This window comes from Protopterus annectens, chromosome 9.part0 (assembly GCF_019279795.1).
Source record: "Protopterus annectens isolate FY-2018-M chromosome 9.part0, PAN1.0, whole genome shotgun sequence".
Classification (NCBI taxonomy): domain Eukaryota; kingdom Metazoa; phylum Chordata; order Ceratodontiformes; family Protopteridae; genus Protopterus; species Protopterus annectens.
Genome location: NC_056743.1, coordinates 800,738,441 through 800,758,633, shown reverse-complemented (window position 1 = coordinate 800,758,633; position 20,193 = coordinate 800,738,441). Strand labels below are relative to the sequence as shown.

General features: G+C 37.4%; 1 protein-coding gene across 1 annotated transcript in view; it reads left to right on the top strand.

Annotated features, from left to right (window-relative positions):
• The window catches only part of LOC122810593, a 217,683-nt gene that overhangs the window by 120,030 nt on the left and 77,460 nt on the right, over positions 1-20,193 (top strand). Inside the window, exon 3 of the mRNA XM_044082170.1 lies at positions 6,155-6,276. Coding sequence (XP_043938105.1) covers positions 6,155-6,276 — 122 coding nt within the window. The remainder of the gene's footprint in view (positions 1-6,154; positions 6,277-20,193) is intronic.

The following is a 20,193-nucleotide window of genomic DNA, read 5'->3' as shown; positions in this document are numbered from 1 at the left end:
GGTGCACAGCCAGCAGTGCTGTGCTGTGTGTACTACATAGGAACAGTGTATAAGACACAGGAGAGTGGAATGCTCAGCAGACTCTGCAAGACCCACAATAACTTTCTTGGGTGGCATAAGCCAGGGAACTTTGTTGGCTAGATTTACGTAGGCCCTTGGGCGATAGCCTAATACCTACCTATGAACATATGAACCTATGAACAATGCAGCCCTGGGAATCTTATAGTATTATACTGCATGCTCAAATCTTTGTACTATGTTACTTTAAGGGGGTGTGGCAACACTGGGAACCATAATATACAATGGCACAGAAGGCACTAGGGACGTAATGCAGTATACAGTGCACAGAGTCACAGTATGTGTCCCATTTAAAAAGTCCACAAGTAGTTTAGGGAGTGGTTATTGCAGTGCATGCCCTATAGATATCATACACATGCAGAGCTGCTTCATGCAGAGTGACACACAGTAGCTGTCACATGAAGAATATAGCACAGAGCATTATTATTGGGTCTTCAAGTGTAATCATATTATTACGTCTTTGAGATATGGATGCCAAGAAATTCAACTTGAAAGTGAAGCTCAAGAGACGAATCTTGTTGTCCATGCTGAAAAGACATAATAATTGGTTATGATCCATGAGACCTGATCAAAACTCTTTACTGTGCATGGAGTTTTATCTATTACATGTACTACCACTTTCAGAAACAAGCTCAAATGGTTTTACTGGCGTTTAAAGCCAGTAATGCATTTAGCAAGAGTTCTTTCATAGACAGCAATTAAGTATTAGAGAAAAAAGTCAGGGAAGGTTTTTAAATTCTGTTCTTAGTTAACTAAATTACTTACAGACTGACATCTGTAAACATCTGTGGAGAGAATGAAAACATGAACCAAGTGCTTCAAGGGCAGTTAAGACTGAAGTAATGTCCTTTCTTTGAGCAGAGCTTAGGGGGTATGTAACAGATGTTACGCACCTCTTGAAGTGTTGTTACAGTTGAGTCTTGTGCTGCAGATGTGTGTAACGGGTTTATCTTTTTTTTTTTAATTTTGGAGCATAATCACACCAGTTTATGCACTACAAGACAGAAATACACAGTGAGGACCACCATGATTAGACTAATATACAGGAGTCATGAAAGACAGAAATACACCGTGAGGACCACCACAATTAGACTAATATACAGGAGCCGTCAAAGACAGAAATACACAGTGAGGACCACCGTGATTAGACTAATATACAAGAGCCATCAAAGACAGAAATACACAGTGAGGACCACCATGATTAGACTAATATGCAGGAGCCATCAAAGACAGAAATACACAGTGAGAACCACCGTGATTAGACTAATATACAGGAGCCATCAAAGACAGAAATACACAGTGAGGACCACCGTGATTAGACTAATATACAGGAGTCATCAAAGGCAGAAATACACAGTGAGGACTACCATGATTAGACTAATATACAGGAGTCATCAAAGACAGAAATACACCGTGAGGACCACCACGATTAGACTAATATACAGTAGTCATCAAAGGCAGAAATACACAGTGAGGACCACCATGATTAGACTAATATACAGGAGTCATCAAAGGCAGAAATACACAGTGAGGACCACCACGATTAGACTAATATACAGGAGTCATCAAAGGCAGAAATACACAGTGAGGACCACCATGATTAGACTAATATACAGGAGCCATCAAAGATAGAAATACACAGTGAGGACCACCGTGATTAGACTAATATACAGGAGCCATCAAAGACAGAAATACACAGTGAGGACCACCGTGATTAGACTAATATACAGGAGTAATCAAAGGCAGAAATACACAGTGAGGACTACCATGATTAGACTAATATACAGGAGTCATCAAATACAGAAATACACCGTGAGGACCACCATGATTAGACTAATATACAGGAGTCATCAAAGGCAGAAATACACAGTGAGGACCACCATGATTAGACTAATATACAGGAGTCATCAAAGGCAGAAATACACAGTGAGGACCACCATGATTAGACTAATATACAGGAGCCATCAAAGACACAAATACACAGTGAGGACCACCGTGATTAGACTAATATACAGGAGTAATCAAAGGCAGAAATACACAGTGAGGACTACCATGATTAGACTAATATACAGGAGTCATCAAAGACAGAAATACACCGTGAGGACCACCATGATTAGACTAATATACAGGAGTCATCAAAGGCAGAAATACACAGTGAGGACCACCATGATTAGATTAATATACAGGAGCCATCAAAGACAGAAATACACAGTGAGGACCACCGTGATTAGACTAATATACAGGAGCCATCAAAGACAGAAATACACAGTGAGGACCACCGTGATTACACTAATATACAGGAGTCATCAAAGGCAGAAATACACAGTGAGGACTACCATGATTAGACTAATATACAGGAGTCATCAAAGACAGAAATACACTGTGAGGACCACCACGATTAGACTAATATACAGGAGTCATCAAAGGCAGAAATACACAGTGAGGACCACCATGATTAGACTAATATACAGGAGTCATCAAAGGCAGAAATACACAGTGAGGACCACCACGATTAGACTAATATACAGGAGTCATCAAAGGCAGAAATACACAGTGAGGACCACCACGATTAGACTAATATACAGGAGTCATCAAAGGCAGAAATACACAGTGAGGACCCCAATGATTAGACTAATATACAGGAGCCATCAAAGACAGAAATACACAGTGAGGACCACCGTGATTACACTAATATACAGGAGTCATCAAAGGCAGAAATACACAGTGAGGACTACCATGATTAGACTAATATACAGGAGTCATCAAAGACAGAAATACACTGTGAGGACCACCACGATTAGACTAATATACAGGAGTCATCAAAGGCAGAAATACACAGTGAGGACCACCATGATTAGACTAATATACAGGAGTCATCAAAGGCAGAAATACACAGTGAGGACCACCACGATTAGACTAATATACAGGAGTCATCAAAGGCAGAAATACACAGTGAGGACCCCAATGATTAGACTAATATACAGGAGTCATTAAAGACAGAAATACACAGTGAAGACCACCATGATTAGACTAATATACAGGAGTCATCAAAGGCAGAAATACACAGTGAGAACCACCATGATTAGACTAATATACAGGAGTCATCAAAGGCATTAATACACAGTTAGGACCACCATGATTAGACTAATATACAGGAGTCATCAAAGGCAGAAATACACAGTGAGGACCACCATGATTAGACTAATATACAGGAGTCATCAAAGGCAGAAATACACAGTGAGGACCACCATGATTAGACTAATATACAGGAGTCATCAAAGGCAGAAATACACAGTGAGGACCACCATGATTAGACTAATATACAGGAGTCATCAAAGGCATTAATACACAGTGAGGACCACCATGATTAGACTAATATACAGGAGTCATCAAAGGCAGAAATACACCACGAGGATCACCATGATTAGACTAATATACAGGAGTCATTAAAGACAGAAATACACAGTGAGGACCACCATGATTAGACTAATATACAGGAGTCATCAAAGGCAGAAATACACAGTGAGGACCACCATGATTAGACTAATATACAGGAGTCATCAAAGGCAGAAATACACAGTGAGGACCACCATGATTAGACTAATATACAGGATTCATCAAAGGCAGAAATACACAGTGAGGACCACCATGATTAGACTAATATACAGGAGTCATCAAAGGCAGAAATACAGAGTGAGAGCCACCATGATTAGACTAATATACAGGAGTCATCAAAGGCAGAAATACACAGTGAGGACCACCATGATTAAACTAATATACAGGAGTCATTAAAGGCAGAAATACAGAGTGAGGGCCACCATGATTAGACTAATATACAAGAGTCATCAAAGGCAGAAATACACAGTGAGGACCACCATGATTAGACTAATATACAGGAGTCATCAAAGGCAGAAATACACAGTGAGGACCACCATGATTATACTAATATACAGGAGTCATCAAAGGCAGAAATACACAGGGAGGACCACCATGAGTAGACTAATATACAGGAGTCATCAAAGGAAGAAATACACAGTGAGGACCACCATGATTAGACTAATATACAGGATTCATCAAAGGCAGAAATACACAGTGAGGACCACCACGATTAGACTAATATACAGGAGTCATCAAATGCAGAAATACACTGTGAGGACCACCATGATTAGACTAATATACAGGAGCCATCAAAGGCAGAAATACACCATGGGGATCACCATGATTAGACTAATATACAGGAGTCATTAAAGACAGAAATACACAGTGAGGACCACCATGATTAGACTAATATACAGGAGTCATCAAAGGCAGAAATACACAGTGAGGACCACCATGATTAGACTAATATACAGGAGTCATCAAAGGCAGAAATACACAGTGAGGACCACCATGATTAGACTAATATACAGGATTCATCAAAGGCAGAAATACACAGTGAGGACCACCATGATTAGACTAATATACAGGAGTCATCAAAGACAGAAATACAGAGTGAGGGCCACCATGATTAGACTAATATACAGGAGTCATCAAAGGCAGAAATACACCGTGAGGACCACCGTGATTACACTAATATATACAGGAGTCATCAAAGGCTGGGAAATGCATTTTAGAAACTTTCTCAGCTGTGCTCTGCTCGTACCCCAGTCCTGAAAACTGTTGCTCATTTTTGTCTAATATAGGTCTCATGGTCTCTAACTGACATTACAAGCATGCTGAGTCTTTCTACATTAAAGGCCCAAAATAGGTTGTACTGATCTCGCAATGGGACAACCCTGCACTGTTATGCCCTTTTGCTGCTCCTGTAGTAGAGTTTCAGAGGATTATATTTAGTGGTCATTTTGCACTTTATGTACTACTTTATAGGGTTCCACTAAATAAAGTGCTACTACAGATGGGTATAATGGTATAACTAGGATGAAAAATAAAGGGATAGAACCCCCTACCCCCAGCAATATTATATTACTATTACTGCATTTAATTTTGCGAAAATGCTGTGTTTTAGTGAGTGCGACGTGGTCAAATATATTGTAGACCTAAGCAAATGATGCAAAACAAAATAGTTATAAAACATAATTAAGTAGTATAAGTTTCTGGCAAATAACAGTCCCAAATATAAGTCTTAGATCCAGTGCTAATTACTTAATAAATTGTCACCGAGTGACTGACTGTCAGTCTTTGTAGCAGGAGAAATTAAACCTGACAGCAGAATAAGAACTAAATAGTTTGCTTAATATGCCCATTTCCTCACCTACTGGTAATTTGCAGATCTTGCTTAACCTAGGGCTTAATCCTTTTTCACCCTCTTAAAAACGGCATTGTACCTGCCATTTGTATTTATTCTTGTTTTTGATCAGAGTATGCCCAGAAAGCTTGGGCCATTCTTATGTGAAATAATACTTCCTCATGTCTCTACTGAGCTCTCCACCTTGTAAAATCCAACTATGTCATCTTTTTCCTCATAAACACATTCGTATGACTGCTGCCCACCCACTTGGACTACTTCTATTCTCTTGAGGTACTCAAAAATCTCTAACCTGCCACCATCTTCCTACTTCCATGAGATGTATGTTAAGCTCTTCTACTCTGCCTGTCTGTCTGTCTATCTTGCTGTCTGTATGTCTAGCTGTCATTCCATTTAGCCATGTCTGTCCATCCTTTCATTCATTTAATTAATGCTGGAAAGAACATCCTATTTTTAAAATGTCCTGTTTAAGATTCTTGTAAATTAGTTACAGTAATTAACACTAAGAATGACATTTGCATAACAAACAACAATATGTAAATGTACTAGAGGAAAACTGAGAGCACTGTTTTATTATTATATTACCGTACTGGATTTCATGTCACATAGAAATCTCTATCACGAAAAAGAGAACTTATGCAAGAAGAAAAATATCAGTATTATCAACTTGGTCTCTGTCTTTTAGCAACATTACCAGGAAACATTTGCAGTTGAAGCTCTGTGTGTCATAATATAACTTAAATCACTCATTCAAATTATGCTAAATCTTGTGTGAATCATTTTCTTCAAACAGTGACAACTAGTTATTTCTTATTTTGTATTTCCTATCAGTAATAAGGAAATGGAGGAAGTGTTTATGCATTTGTACCGAGAATTCAAAAAGCTGGAAAATGTGTGTATTAAACAGCGAGAAATGCTCATCAGACTTACTGCAGAGAAAGACTACAACAAGGGTAAGGCTACTGAAGTGTATGACAATGTCCAGGACTGTATGAAGCATGTTAAATAATGTTTTATCTCTGCTGTGGGGCTCATATTTAACACAATACTTTACAAGTGCAATAATGCAATTTCCTGTAAATATTTTGCTTTTTTTTTTTTGCTAATTAGAATTTTCTTGCTTATATAATCAGCTGCAAAGAAAGCTGAACAATCAGCTGTTACTTCCCTCCCTGAATCATTAATATTATAACTTTACTTATTCAGATACAGCAGTGCTAATCAATGAACCATCTGCTACTCTATGACAGGCAAAGAATGGTAATACGGTACTTCACGCAGCAAAGCATATGCATCAGATTAGGCTGAAGTACAGGTTTTGACATAATACTTTGCTGAATTGTGTTTTGCTGAACACATTTCGCTGAAAGCTGGACAGCATTGCATTTCACTAAAGCAATGTGATTGTGGTTACCATTGTCATCATGGTGACAAAGCACGCATCTCCCACCATGCATAGGCTGTATACCCTACAGCTTACACTAGTCATCTCTGAATTGTCGTCAAAATGCTTTTACTAACTGTGACACCAAATGAGTTTCAGTGAAATGAACAGAGCACAGCAGAATTTTCCACAATGTGCTCTTCTGAACTTTCCCATTCTTGTCACATCTAGCAGGGTCACATCCTGGTAACATAATAGCAGGAACGGAGCCAGTCATATCAGCCTTCAAGTATGAAACTTTGTTTCTCATTCTGTGTTATACTGGTTTAAAGAAACAATCTAAGCAACAACAAAAAATGATGATCATGTTGTGACTCTTGTGGTTGTGGTTTTTTTGTGTGTATGTAATGCTTTTGGCTGATGCAGTTGTGTATTGTGAAAATACATATACATAGTTATTCAGTCAGAAATGTACTGGTCAAAACATTCTGCCCAGTTATTGAAATGAGTTCCTTGAAACTTTCCTCCTCTGATTAAGCAAGCACCCAGGCTAGTCCGAAGGCCTCATTTGTCTTCCCCAACACCACCCAATTTGCCAGCCATATTCTACCTAATGACTGCCCTGTCTGTGAAGTGTAATTTCTTTTTTGAGTCCAAACTGATGCTTCATTTTGGAATGTACATGCCTCTTTCTCTCCTTATATTTCCTTCTCATCTCAATCCCCTTATAGCATTTCTCAGACTTTATGTACCCTGTCACTTCCCTTCTTTCCTTTCTGTCATCAAAGAGAGAAAAGCACAACAGCACCTTGTCTCTCATCCTGCCCTAGTATATCTTCCCTTATAATCAGATAACAATTCCAGTAGTCTGGCCATTCTAGACTTACCCATCAGTCATGCACTGTTGCCTCTACTTCAGTGGTATTTGTGAAGGACTCTCCTTAGCGACTATACTATGTGATATCAGCCACGAACCCATTGACTATACCAGATTGCAGTACTGGTCTCTTGGAATACTAATGTTTTTTACTATCTGACTGGATAATTTGCCCCAGATTGCTGGTCGTTGCTTACTTCACATTTAGTAGTTTCTCAAATACTTGATCATTTTCTCTTACCCTATACCTTTTAGCTTGCCTTATAGCTAATTATGTGGGATAAAATTAATGCCCTTGCTACAATTTAGATAAATTATTGTTATTGCTGCCTGTTGTCCTTTCCATAGCTCTTGTGTAACTAAATCATTGCCATGGATATGGTTTTCCTGTCAGGAATATTTTGCCATTAACCCATGCTGATTGCTACATTGGAGATTGTTCAATTTTAGAAAGTTCTTAGTATTCTTCCTTAGAATTTACTCTCTGACTTTATCAGTTCCCTGTTTTCCTCTCTCCATTGTGAAGAGGAACTACTGATGCTCTCCTATCATGTAGTAAACCTCCTTTGACTAAGAGTCTACTAGAAAGTTATTTGAAGGATAGTAGTAAAACAAAAAACGAACAGGTAACAATCGAATACAAACCAAGAAGTACAACTGAAAGAAAAAGAACTATTCAAGCAACATGGCTGAAGTAAGGAATAAAACGTTAATATAATTAGAAACAGCAAGTAATTTCATGAACAATCGCTTCTTCAGACCAAATCAACTGCTAAACACATATAGACACTTCTTTGATGGATCCTGAAATGACTCTTGCTGGATTTGTGAGCATCTCAGATGAGAGCACATATATGTGCTGCTCCATGTGTTTTCCCAGGCCTTGGCATTCACTTTCATATGCCCCTTGTCACACAATGGCATCCATTAATTTTGCCCTTCCTGTTCATTCCTTTATTTTCATGAAGCAATATCTATTTTATGAAAATAGAAACAAATGCATTATTTAGAACTTCTGCTTCCTGCCCATTTTCTTTGTATTATTTATCTTCTTTAATCAGCTTGCAAAACTTCCACCACCCCCTTTCCAAATGTATCCATAGATAGAACCCACACTTCCCTTGCTTAATCTATCATACCATTTCTCTCTAGGCTATAGCCCTCCACCTCATAACTTCCCTGGCCATCATCCTTGAAACCTTTAATACTTCTGTATGGCTGTTTTCCTATACATTCCATTTTTTGTAGTGACTTTGTTAAAGGTTCCCCTTAACAACAATGGTCTATACTTTTGTTTACCCCTTCTTGGTTTTGGTGTGCTGCTATGAGGTTCCAACTATGCACACACATCATATAGCAGGAGGAAACTAATTAGTCTGTTCCTTGTATATAGCTAAACAGTCTAGAGCTCCATACCCTCCTTGTTTACTTACCTCTCATACCATCTTGAAGGAATCCATCATATTATAAATTATTATTCACTGTAACGTGGCAAATCATACATCCATAATCCTTTGTCTCTCAAATGTGAAGCAATATTTTCTAAGACCTACTTTAAAAAAAGTGTTCTCCATTTTTAATTGATGACTGTTTTCTGCAGCTCATGCTTTTTCTGAGTTTTACCTTTTCACAGATACTTTTATAATTTATATAACCAGATTATATCTCATTTGTTTCTTTTCTCCTCCTGGGAGAGCAGTTTTAGTTTCTTTAACTTTCCTCCATAGTCTTGTCACTACATTTCTGATTACACTAGTTGCATTCTTCTGGACTTTCTTCAGTACTACAGTGTCCGTTTCCACAATACTCCAACTGTTGGCTGACCAACAACTGAAAGAATAACAGAATATTCTCTGTGTTTCCAGAATCCATTCTCCTAAGGAATACCCTTACAACTTTGGTTGTAAAACTCGGTTTCCCTAAGGATGCACCCAATAACTAGATAACGTTGGCAACTGTGTTTTTGTTTTGCAGTTGGTGGATCTTCTTGGCTATAGTAACCATCCTTAATTCTTTCTTCTGATGCATATTTTTGAGAAGTACTCAACCTTCTGTGTATTAAACACTTTATATTTTCTGCCCTAGACCATAATTAACATCTCCCTCCCAAGTTTTCTTGTTTGCTCAGATCCTTTATAAGGTTAAACCTTTTAAATTCTACCTTCATCCAGATGTTGGTGACATCCACAAACAGATTGCTCTTCTTAAATGGTGTTGCAGTGTCTCATTCAAACACACTGATAAGCACAGGGCCCAGGACTGACCACTGTGGCACACCACTTGTTACCTCTCTGTCTCCAGTAGAGTTCTACCTATTGCCAGATCTGTGTCCTCCTGTCCAGTCACTCTTGAGCACATGACTTTTTACCGTAAATATGTGGCTGAGTGTAATCACATTATTTCTTTCAAATTTGTGAGAAATTTTCAAATGTTTTCAGACATGTTCCTTTATTGGGAGATGTCGCTACTAGAGTTACATTGCCAATACCTTTTTTTAACATTTCATCAATAATAAACACACACACACACACACACACACACACACACACACACACACACACACACACACACACACACACACACACACACACACACACACACACACACACACAGACACACACAGACACACACACACACACACACACACACACACACACACACACACACACACACACACACACACACACACACATATCACTATTAGTATGTTTCTTAGGTTCATATGCATGTACTAGGCTAGTTGTACTTGTGGGCCATTTTAAGCCTAGCCAATTTCCCATTTTGTGCTTAAAATAACCTAGACCATTTGGTTATAGATTAGCCATATCCATCCCATTATCAATAATTATATATTGTCCCTAATGAGAATAACTAGGATCATACCATAATTTGAGGATACTGATTATAGTGACAGGGCTTTGAGTCAGTCCATATAGGATATGTTTTTTTTAGGCCTTGTATCCTTTTAGTAAGGTATCTCTGTGGGCATTCCAGTTGTTGCATGCGTCTGGACAATGACAAACAGAATAATACTTATTTTCTGTCTTTTTAAATGTTATAGCAAAAAAGTATTTTTCAAGTGCATCTTATCTTATAAGCACATATTTGTATATTTTAGAAGCTTTTGTTGCCCTGTTTGAAAAAAATATTACTTACAGCATAAATTGTACTAAACAAGGTTACATATCCAAGTACCTTGTCCTTATAAATTGATAAGAATATGTAAAAGCAGTACGGAGCTATTAACATAGGCAGGGTCAAATTAAGGCCAGATTTATCATTAGAAATAGGCATACTGCAACAGTATAAAATAAGTGTAGCTATCCATTTTCTTTGGCATGACCAATGTAAAAGCTTTCAAAAAATATAGTGCTTTTTGACTTCAGGACTAAAAATGCTTTGTATCTCAGTGTAAAAGTAAGATTTGCATTATTTTAAATATGGCAAAAATGACATTAAAATATTTTTTTCATTAACATTCATGGAGCAATTGTTCCTTTGCCTTCAGAGGCAGCAACACACTGTATGAAAACTGTTACAGGTAATTGCCCTAGTGCACTTTCCAGAAAATGTGATTAGAATATGTCAAACTACTTTAAAGATGTAACCCTTTATATTTAGGAGGCAAACAACCAGAAACAATAGCCTGTGCATAGCCTTCATGAAAATGGTCACCAGTAAAGGGTTTAAAAATTCCTAAAACAAATAGCTGACTTCAACTTCTGAAAATGTTTTTAGGACACATTTAGTTAACTACACCACCAGTTTTGCAAAATCCAGTTTATTTTTTTCTTTTGTTTGTTAAACAGGCAAATCCATTAGGTACAATGCTTATTTTTTTTTTTTTATTTTTAATGCTGGCCTTTGAGTACTGTCTGGTGAAACCCAAAAGCTCCATAGCAGTTCATTGTCCTGATTCTTTATCCTTAGATGAAATAGATGCAATCACAGATATACTGAGGCACAATTACCATGTGCTGCGGTGGTGCAGTGGTTAGTATTGTCGCCTCACAGCAAGAGGTTCTCCTGTTTGATTCTCGGCTGGAGTGCCTTCTGTGTGGAGTCTGCATGTCCTCCCCGCAAGTCGAGTAACGTTAAAGACATGCAGGAAGGTGGGAGCGTGAATGGGTGTGCCTTCGTGGAAGGTTGGGTGTTGAGCTGGCAACTCGGCTCCATAAAAATCCACTGCCAATCATTAGCAGATTGGAGTTCCGCTGTGGTGACCCCTAACGGGGAAAAGCCGAAAGACATTATTAATTACTGTGTGCTGCTTAGATCATTACTACATCTTAGATGTGGAATATCACATCTTTAGCAGTCTGCATACATCCTTACATTCTGTGGTAATTTCTAAAAAATCAAGCTAAGCAACTTAAAGCAAACAAATGGAAATATCTTGTGAACAGTAAATACTATTATAAATGTACAAACAGAAATGCAGTAATAATAATAATAATAAAAACAACAACAATGGGATCAGTAAAAGGTACTGTTTGTAGTGAATGCAGATCCTTTATATCAATATCACACCTCTCAAGTGTCCAGATTTTCACATAATGTCTAGATTTTTGGCTTATATTTTTGGTCTGTTCCTCATACATACATACAAACATACAAATATTTCAAGCAAGGGCATTAATGCCATTCTAGCTTTTCAATATACCGAAACACTTGTTCCCATAGTAAGTGTCCACGCTGTTCTTAAAAATATCTAAACTAGTGCTTGCTTTAGTGTAATATGGTAGTCTGTTCCATGCATCAGATGCTCTCTCAGAGAACCAATTAGTACACTTCTCATTCTACGGAATCTTCTACATAGGTTGCCTGATGATTTTCTAGTAATTTTTTGATAACCCCAAACATTCCCAGAGGTAGTTGTCTCTAAATGCCCTATATACTTGAATAAGCTGTCCTCTTAGATATCTAGACAAAACACTGTACAAGTTCAGATATTTTAATCTTTCATAGTAACTTACATTTTCACTTCCATGGATGCCCTTGGCATATTTCACTGTAGTCTTTTCAGTTTACTTATAGGATTTCCATATCATTATTCCATACTCAAGTTTAGGTCTAATGTAACTAACAAACAATGACTTCATAATTTTTTTGATTTCCTAGACTTTATACATCTTTTATACAACCTATAGTTCTATAACTATCATTAACCAATTGGTTGATATGAATAGAAAAATTCATAGCTGAATCTACCCATATACCTAGGTCCTTAAATGAGTCTACAGTTTCAATCACTGTGTGCTGTATTAAATATTCACCTTTCAGTTTATGTTTTCCAAATCTCATATGCTTAGTTTTTGATGTATTTATCAGCATATTATTCTCTTGTGCCCAAATGGTCAATTTAGTCAAGTTATTTTGCAGACATGCCTTATCTGTAACACATGTAAATGAGCTTACCCAATTTCAGGTTGTCTGCATATAGACAGTAGAACACCCATATAAAAATGTTAGGTCTGAAAGATACAATCTAAACAAGTAAGGGCCTAGGAAAGAGCCCTGTGGGACACCCTGACTGCAACTAAGGATTTCACCTGTCCAGTTGCTGTATGATACTTGCCATGTCCTACTTGTAAGCAATGCAGAATAGTGGGCTCCAGGTTCGACTCTAAACCAGTCACAAGTGGTGTCCCACAAGGCTCGGTCCTGGGACCCCTACTGTTCGGCATATACTTCTCAGAAGTACAGGCAAACACAGGAGGACTATGGTTAACATGGACATTCTCCAAAAGGGCCTTATTGAGATGGACACCAGGTGTCAAAGTCATGGTCTCAAGCTAAAAATGCATAGTCATCCCATTGGGAAAAACAAAACACTCATGAATTACCACATAGGTGGCAGCCCCCTTAATACAGAAGAGGAAATAAGAGATCTGGGGACCCAGGTAGATAGTAATCTCTCCTTTGACAATCGTATTGCCAAAGTAGTTAGGAAATCCTTCTATGTAGCCCATCTAATTACTAAAGGGTTCGCATCTAGAAATAAAGAGGTTAGTGGTTGGAGGTGGTGGTGTGGTGTGGACATCCAGAGTAATTAGTTTATGGTCTGATCTAACCAGTGATGGGTTGACCTCCGGTGTGGAACACCTGTCGCCCATGTTGGTGATGACCAGGTTCAATATGTTTTCACCTCTGGTAGGGGAGTTTACCAGCTGATCCAGGGCATTTGAGTTGATAAATTCCAGGAAGTGCTGGACCTGGGAGTTTGTACTTGAGTAGTTTTTCCAGTTAACAGTAGGGTAATTGAAATCGCCCAATATCAAGGTGTTTGGTAGGACCTTCATGTTTTCCAGTGTCTCCAGAAAGGTGGAGTGGTGGTCTTGGGTCATGGAGGGTGATCTTTAGCAGGCCACAATTTGCATTGCAGATTTGCCTGATGTTAGTTGCACATGGGTGATCTCGGAGGTATCATGCTGTGCCACTAACCTGGAGTTGTAGGTATCCTTGATGAATATGGATTATATATAATCTCTAATTAACGGTCTGTGCATTAGTATAGATTTCAGTTTGGCAGAATTATCTAGCAACAAATTAACCTTTATAACCCCATGATCACTGCACATCAATGGTGGTAAAACTTGACTTGAAGTAACAGTAATTTCTTTAGGAACGCAAAAAATGTCCAGTATGTTCATCCCCTGGTAGGTGTTTTTACAATCTGAAGCAATTGTTGTTCCTGAATATACGTTGTGAATAATTTCCTTACTAACATTTTTGAATCAATATTATTGCAGTCTGTTACTGGTAAATTTAAGATCCCAGCTATTATTCCCCCCTCCTGTGTTTCATGCAAGAAATGTATGAATTATTCTAGGTCATCTGCACTTGACTTTGGTGGTCTATACACTCCAACAATTGTTATGTTCCAGGGTTGTCTTTATTGTCACAGTTACACAGTCTATAGTATTGGTGTTATCACTGAACATGTAATAATCACAGGTCTCATAATTATCTTTAATCCCTATCATAACACCTCCACCTGATTTTTTTGTTAGAATGTCTGTTACAGTAAAAACATTTATACCCTGAGTGAACTGGTTTCCAGTCATTGTTCTTTAACCATGTTTCACAAAAAATATCAGTCTTGCGGGAACATAGCAAATTTTCCAATAAAAAAAACTTTGTTATTAATGCTCCTAGCATTAACAACCATCAGAGATGCATCAAATGTTGCTATCTGTCAAATGATACATTTTCTACCTCGCAAAAATCCTGCCTAGTGTTTGTCAAAAATTGCAAAATATTTGCTGCAAAAATTCTTGATCTTGACAAATGCACGCCATCCTGTTTGAACATGTATGCCCAGAACTAGTCTTGGATGCTCTACACATTTCCATTTTTTAAAACAGGAAATTTTTTCCATGTAGGTATTTACCCAAAAATCTTTTCATTCACAGTGACCTGACTATCCTTTCTATAGGTGATTTGTGAAGAATACGTCCTAACACCAGTACAAGCTATACTATCTAAGAGGCTGTCATTTCCCTACTAACAGTCAGAGCAGGGTTGCCAGACGTCCCTATTTGGGCGGGACTGTCCTGAGATCAGCAGCCTGATCCCGAGTCCCGCCCTGCCGGTTAAAATCCCGGCCAGCCTCCGCTTTGTTTGTTTGTTTGGTTTTTTTTTTTTTTTGATTGTCCCGTATACCTGGCATACGGGCCAATCAAAAATTGCTAAACACGGAGCTTCTTGTGTTCCGCATTAAACACAAGAAGCTACGTGTTTAGCGATTTTTGATTGGCCCATATGCCGGTATACGGGCCAATCAAAAATCACTAAAAACGGAGCTTCTCGTGTTGAATGCGGAACTAAACACGAGAAGCTCCGTGTTTAGTGCAGAGCTACTGAGTGAGCTCAGTTCTTTAATGTGGAACTCTGTTCCGCATTAAAGACCTTTTTTTTTTTTTTTGGTCTTCAGTTGCTGAAGACCTTTTTTTTTTTTTTTGGTCTTCACTTGCCGTGAGAGACCTTCTTTTTTTTTTTGTCCCTACCTGGGGTGCTGGAAATCTGGCAACCCTGAGTCAGAGAATCCTTGTGGATGACATCATTTGTACCAACATGAATAAAAACAGATCCATACTTCCTTACATTAAGGCATTCCAAAGCTTGTCTCACATCTTCTATTTTTGCTCCTGACAAGCATAACACTATTCGATGTTCATTATCATCTCTGCAAATATACATATCAGTTCCTCTAATAATTGAATCTCCAATTACAAGAATATCTTTGCTGGCCAGCTCTGAAAAATCTTCAGCTTCTAGTACAGTAATATCTACTGTATCAATTGTTACGAAGACTATATCTTCATCACTATTAGTCTTATTAATTCTACTTTTTCATTATGTATTAAATTCTCATCCAGCTGGTATTGTAAATCCACAGCTTGAGCCATGTAGTCAACATCCGTCTTTCTCTTTTATCTTACAGTAATGTTCTTCAATCCTTCCATGTTCAGTTTTTCACCTGCCCCCTGGCCTCTTTTTCTACCTTCTCCGTTGGAAAGATGATGCCTTTTTCTGTATACTGAAGGTTTTCATCATTTCCTGTAACCTGTATGTTACATAACAAAGCAGTGTCCTTTTTACTACGTATTCGCTTTCCTTTACAGTCATTAATCAGTTTCTTTTTCTTCCTTGTTATTTGTTGTGAACTTCTTCTTTTCTTTCTTTTTTTGTTTCCTTCTAAACAAACTGGATCCTCATATTGCTGAATACTTGCATCCAGGATTCCAAAGTTGTCTGGGGCATCGTCTTGTTTCATAGGGGTTGAATGATCTTTGCAGAAAATAGATGCATTTCCTAAATATGTACTATGTTCTATAGATAACATTATTTAGTTAATCAGTCCAGTCATTAATATATGAAACAACAGTTCTCCAAGCCATGCCAATTGCACAAGTGCAATCATCATTATTAAGTCTAGATTTACTTCTAACAATGGTAAGCAAATCATTCAACTTTTGACAGGAGGGACACAGATCACCAGTGTTATCAGCTGTTACTTTTAAATATGGATAACATTTATTACACTGTACAAGGTATTTGTGCATTAGCAAATCATTAATTGCATACTCATTTAAGGAATCCATATTCAGCTTCAAATAAATAAAATATTGAAAAAGAAAAGAATAATCAAAATCAGTAACCATAGAATTCAAAAATAAATCAACTTCTATGATGAAAAGTCACACCAGCAATATACAACTTGTGTCTTTTGTTGTGTCTTATGGCTTTTCCCGGTTAGGGGTCACCACAGCGGAACTCTGGTCTGCTAATGATTGTCAGTAGATTTTTTTTTACTTGCCAAGTTGCCAGCCCTGGCACACAACCTTCAACAAAGGTACGCCCATTCGCGCATGTCTCCACACAGAAGACGCTCTAGCTGAGAATCGAACAGGACAACATCTTACTGTGAGGCGACAACGCTACCGCAGCACCACCAAGTATTGTAAAGTTGTTCTGACCATACAAGTTCTGCAAGCCAGACAAAGTTGTAATTCCTTTACGTAAGTAGCTTCTGCTCACTATCACTTGCAATCACACTTCTTTTTAACAGTAAAGATCAATAAATCACAAACCAAGGTAGGATTATTTAGATAAGTCCAGCGTTTTCCTCTCTGCAGTCTGAGTGAATTTATAGCTGTCTACGCCCCTTGGGGTGGTTGGAGATTACCTGTGTAAAACTTCTCCCTTTCTAACAACCAACAGTGAAAGTAAAGGTAAAAGAACGAAATATGAATCAAAGTAAATCTTGTTAACAACCTATCCCTTCCTACCTACAAACAATTAAATAACACTTCTCTTACTAGTTAGCTTCACAGTAAATCACAAACCAAGGTAGGATTGTTTAGATATACTCATAACTTTGTGTTTTTCTGGCATATCACTGAGGACTGAAGTCACTAAATGATGACATACATTTGTGTCTCAGACTGTGTATCCTTCAGAAAATGCATACCAACACAAATCATGATATTTTAACAACATTCTAAGTTTATAAGAGCAATATTTAAAAGTTGTTCCTATTTTTGGGCCTTCCATTATTTTAGGTTTTGACCAGATTTCCTGCACTAAGAGGTTGAGAAGTATGATCAGTATTGTAATTTGATATATTAAATGCATACAAACCCAGAATTATATTTTTGTCTAAAGTTTTTTTGCATCTTGGAAACTTAAAAACCTAAATATATAATATCAGATCACATATATAAAAGTTCAAGTCTGGCGAAATAAAACAGCAAGAAATTTCTTTAGGAGTGCTAGTTTACTGAGATATTTACAAAAATATGAAAATATACTTATATGTATTGGTGACTATATAAATGACACTGAATATCTTTCAAGAAATGAGAGTATTATCGCTGAAAGTGAATTCATCCTCAAGTCTTGGTGAGTACCTTTGCGAGGTGGACCCTGTTTTTCACAAAATCCCACCAAGACGACACTGATATATAGACTATATTTATATAGCATATATCATGGACAGAAGTAGGTTAAAATGAAAAAAGATAGCTGGGTACACAAGTCCCAGGATAAAAAGTGCCCATCCTGGTAGGCGCACTGGTACCAGGACTCGAAAAGATGACAGTGTAGAATCCTCAAAATACAGAAACATTCCTACAATGGGGCCAGGCCAGGCCCAGGGGGAGGATGGCCCCCACTGTTGTAGAAGGAAGTAGCAGTCCACAAAAATAAAAAAAAAACTGATAGGCCAAAGAAGATCTATAAAGACGATAAAGTAGACTATTAAGGATAAGAAAGAACTTATGTATTGTTACTATTATGCAAAGAGCCTAGAATTTCCAGACACAAGATATACAAATGATTAAGAGAGAAATTAGAGGAAAGAAAAATACTTCCCCTAGAAAAATTGTCAGAAGCTTCAAATAAAAATGTATATTATTTAATACAACAGATTTGTGAAAAGCAATATACAGACCAAGAAACTTTGATCTGTTTGAAAAAAAAAGCATCTGAGAAAGTGCGAAAATATAAACAACAAAACCTGGAGATTTTTGAAAAGTATAAAAAAGAAATATGAACATGGGAAAGAAAGAGAGATTTGATATGGTGCAATATTTATGCAAAGGAGAAAGCCAAGTTAATCAATATAAAGACACAGCCCCAAAGAGTTTCAAAGAGAAATACAGGTAAAGGGATCCAGATATGGGAAAATTTAAAAATAAAAAAATAATATCACAAAGAGGGAATGTAGAAAAGAAGATTAGTAAAGTAGAAGCTAAAAAGATAGAAGTTGAAGGTATGGAGTGCCTGCAAAGTGAAGGATGTGGTGTAGAAGGTTTAACACAGCTTACATCACAGCATGATGGAGTGAGTCCCCAAAACAGGCAGAAACAGAAAGATCAGGAAACATCTGAAGAAGAAATATGAACATGGGAAAGAAAGAGAGATTTAATATGTTGTAATATTTATGGAAAAGAGAAAGCAAAACTAACTAATACAAAAAGAGCAGCACCAAAGATATTTGAAGAGAAATATAGGCAAAGGAATCCAGACATACAAAACTTTAAAATACAAAAAAATCAGAAGACAAAGAGGAAAAGGAGAAAAGGAGATTAGTAACAGAGAAGTTAAATAAATAGAAACTAAGGTTATGGAGTACATGTGAAGTGAATGATTCAGTGTAGAAAATCTAATTCAGAAGCACCATATCAGGATAGAGCAATGAATATCCAAATTAAGGGGAAACCAGTGGAATGGGAAGCAATGGGTCAGGTGCCATATGAAGATATGTTGGAGCCGTTCACAGGAAACCAGTATAAATGTTCACTTCAAGTTTGACAGCAAGGGAGGTAACAGGAAACTGTGGCAACTCTGATGCAGTGAATGTTCAGGGGTGATAGGCCACTGAGTTCCTATATGACAGAGCAACGGATGGCACAGGATGAAATTGAGGAGAATGTGCTGCAGGAAGATGCTATAGAACTTTTTATAGAATCACAAGAACACTTCAACCAATATAATAAACACAAACAAAACCAAAATACTGGTGATGGCACGAGGAACAAAACAATAACCAAACTTCTTACTTTTAATATTATAATAATTCTCTCTCATCCTTTTTTATAATGATCTAGTAGTCATTTCTACATAAAAACTGGAACACCCACTGGATAAACAAACAAATACCACCCCTTTTGCTTTACAGGTGGCATGTCCTGGTACTTTTATAGTGCTGGGATAACTTAATATAGTGATAAATGGACCTTCTAATATTTATCTGCAGTACCTGCGGCATCCACATTTATACATACCCTTCTTTTTCTGGGTGTACAGAACATTTGGTGTATACTTGGTATTATCCCTTTTGATCATTTTTTCAAGTTATAATTATTAATGTAAACAAAGCTGGGTTTACTACCTACGACCACAAACAAATCTTTATTCCCGTCTAATATCTTCCAGGTATTTTCTATTATTTTCCTAATTTCTATACTATCAACTGACATTTCCAAATTACAAGTTACTCTATGATGTTGTTCACCCCCCAACTCTTACATTATTTCTAAATGGTACCTTTAATATAGGGGGTATCTCTCATATCTTTTACTATAAATTTCATCTGCTAAT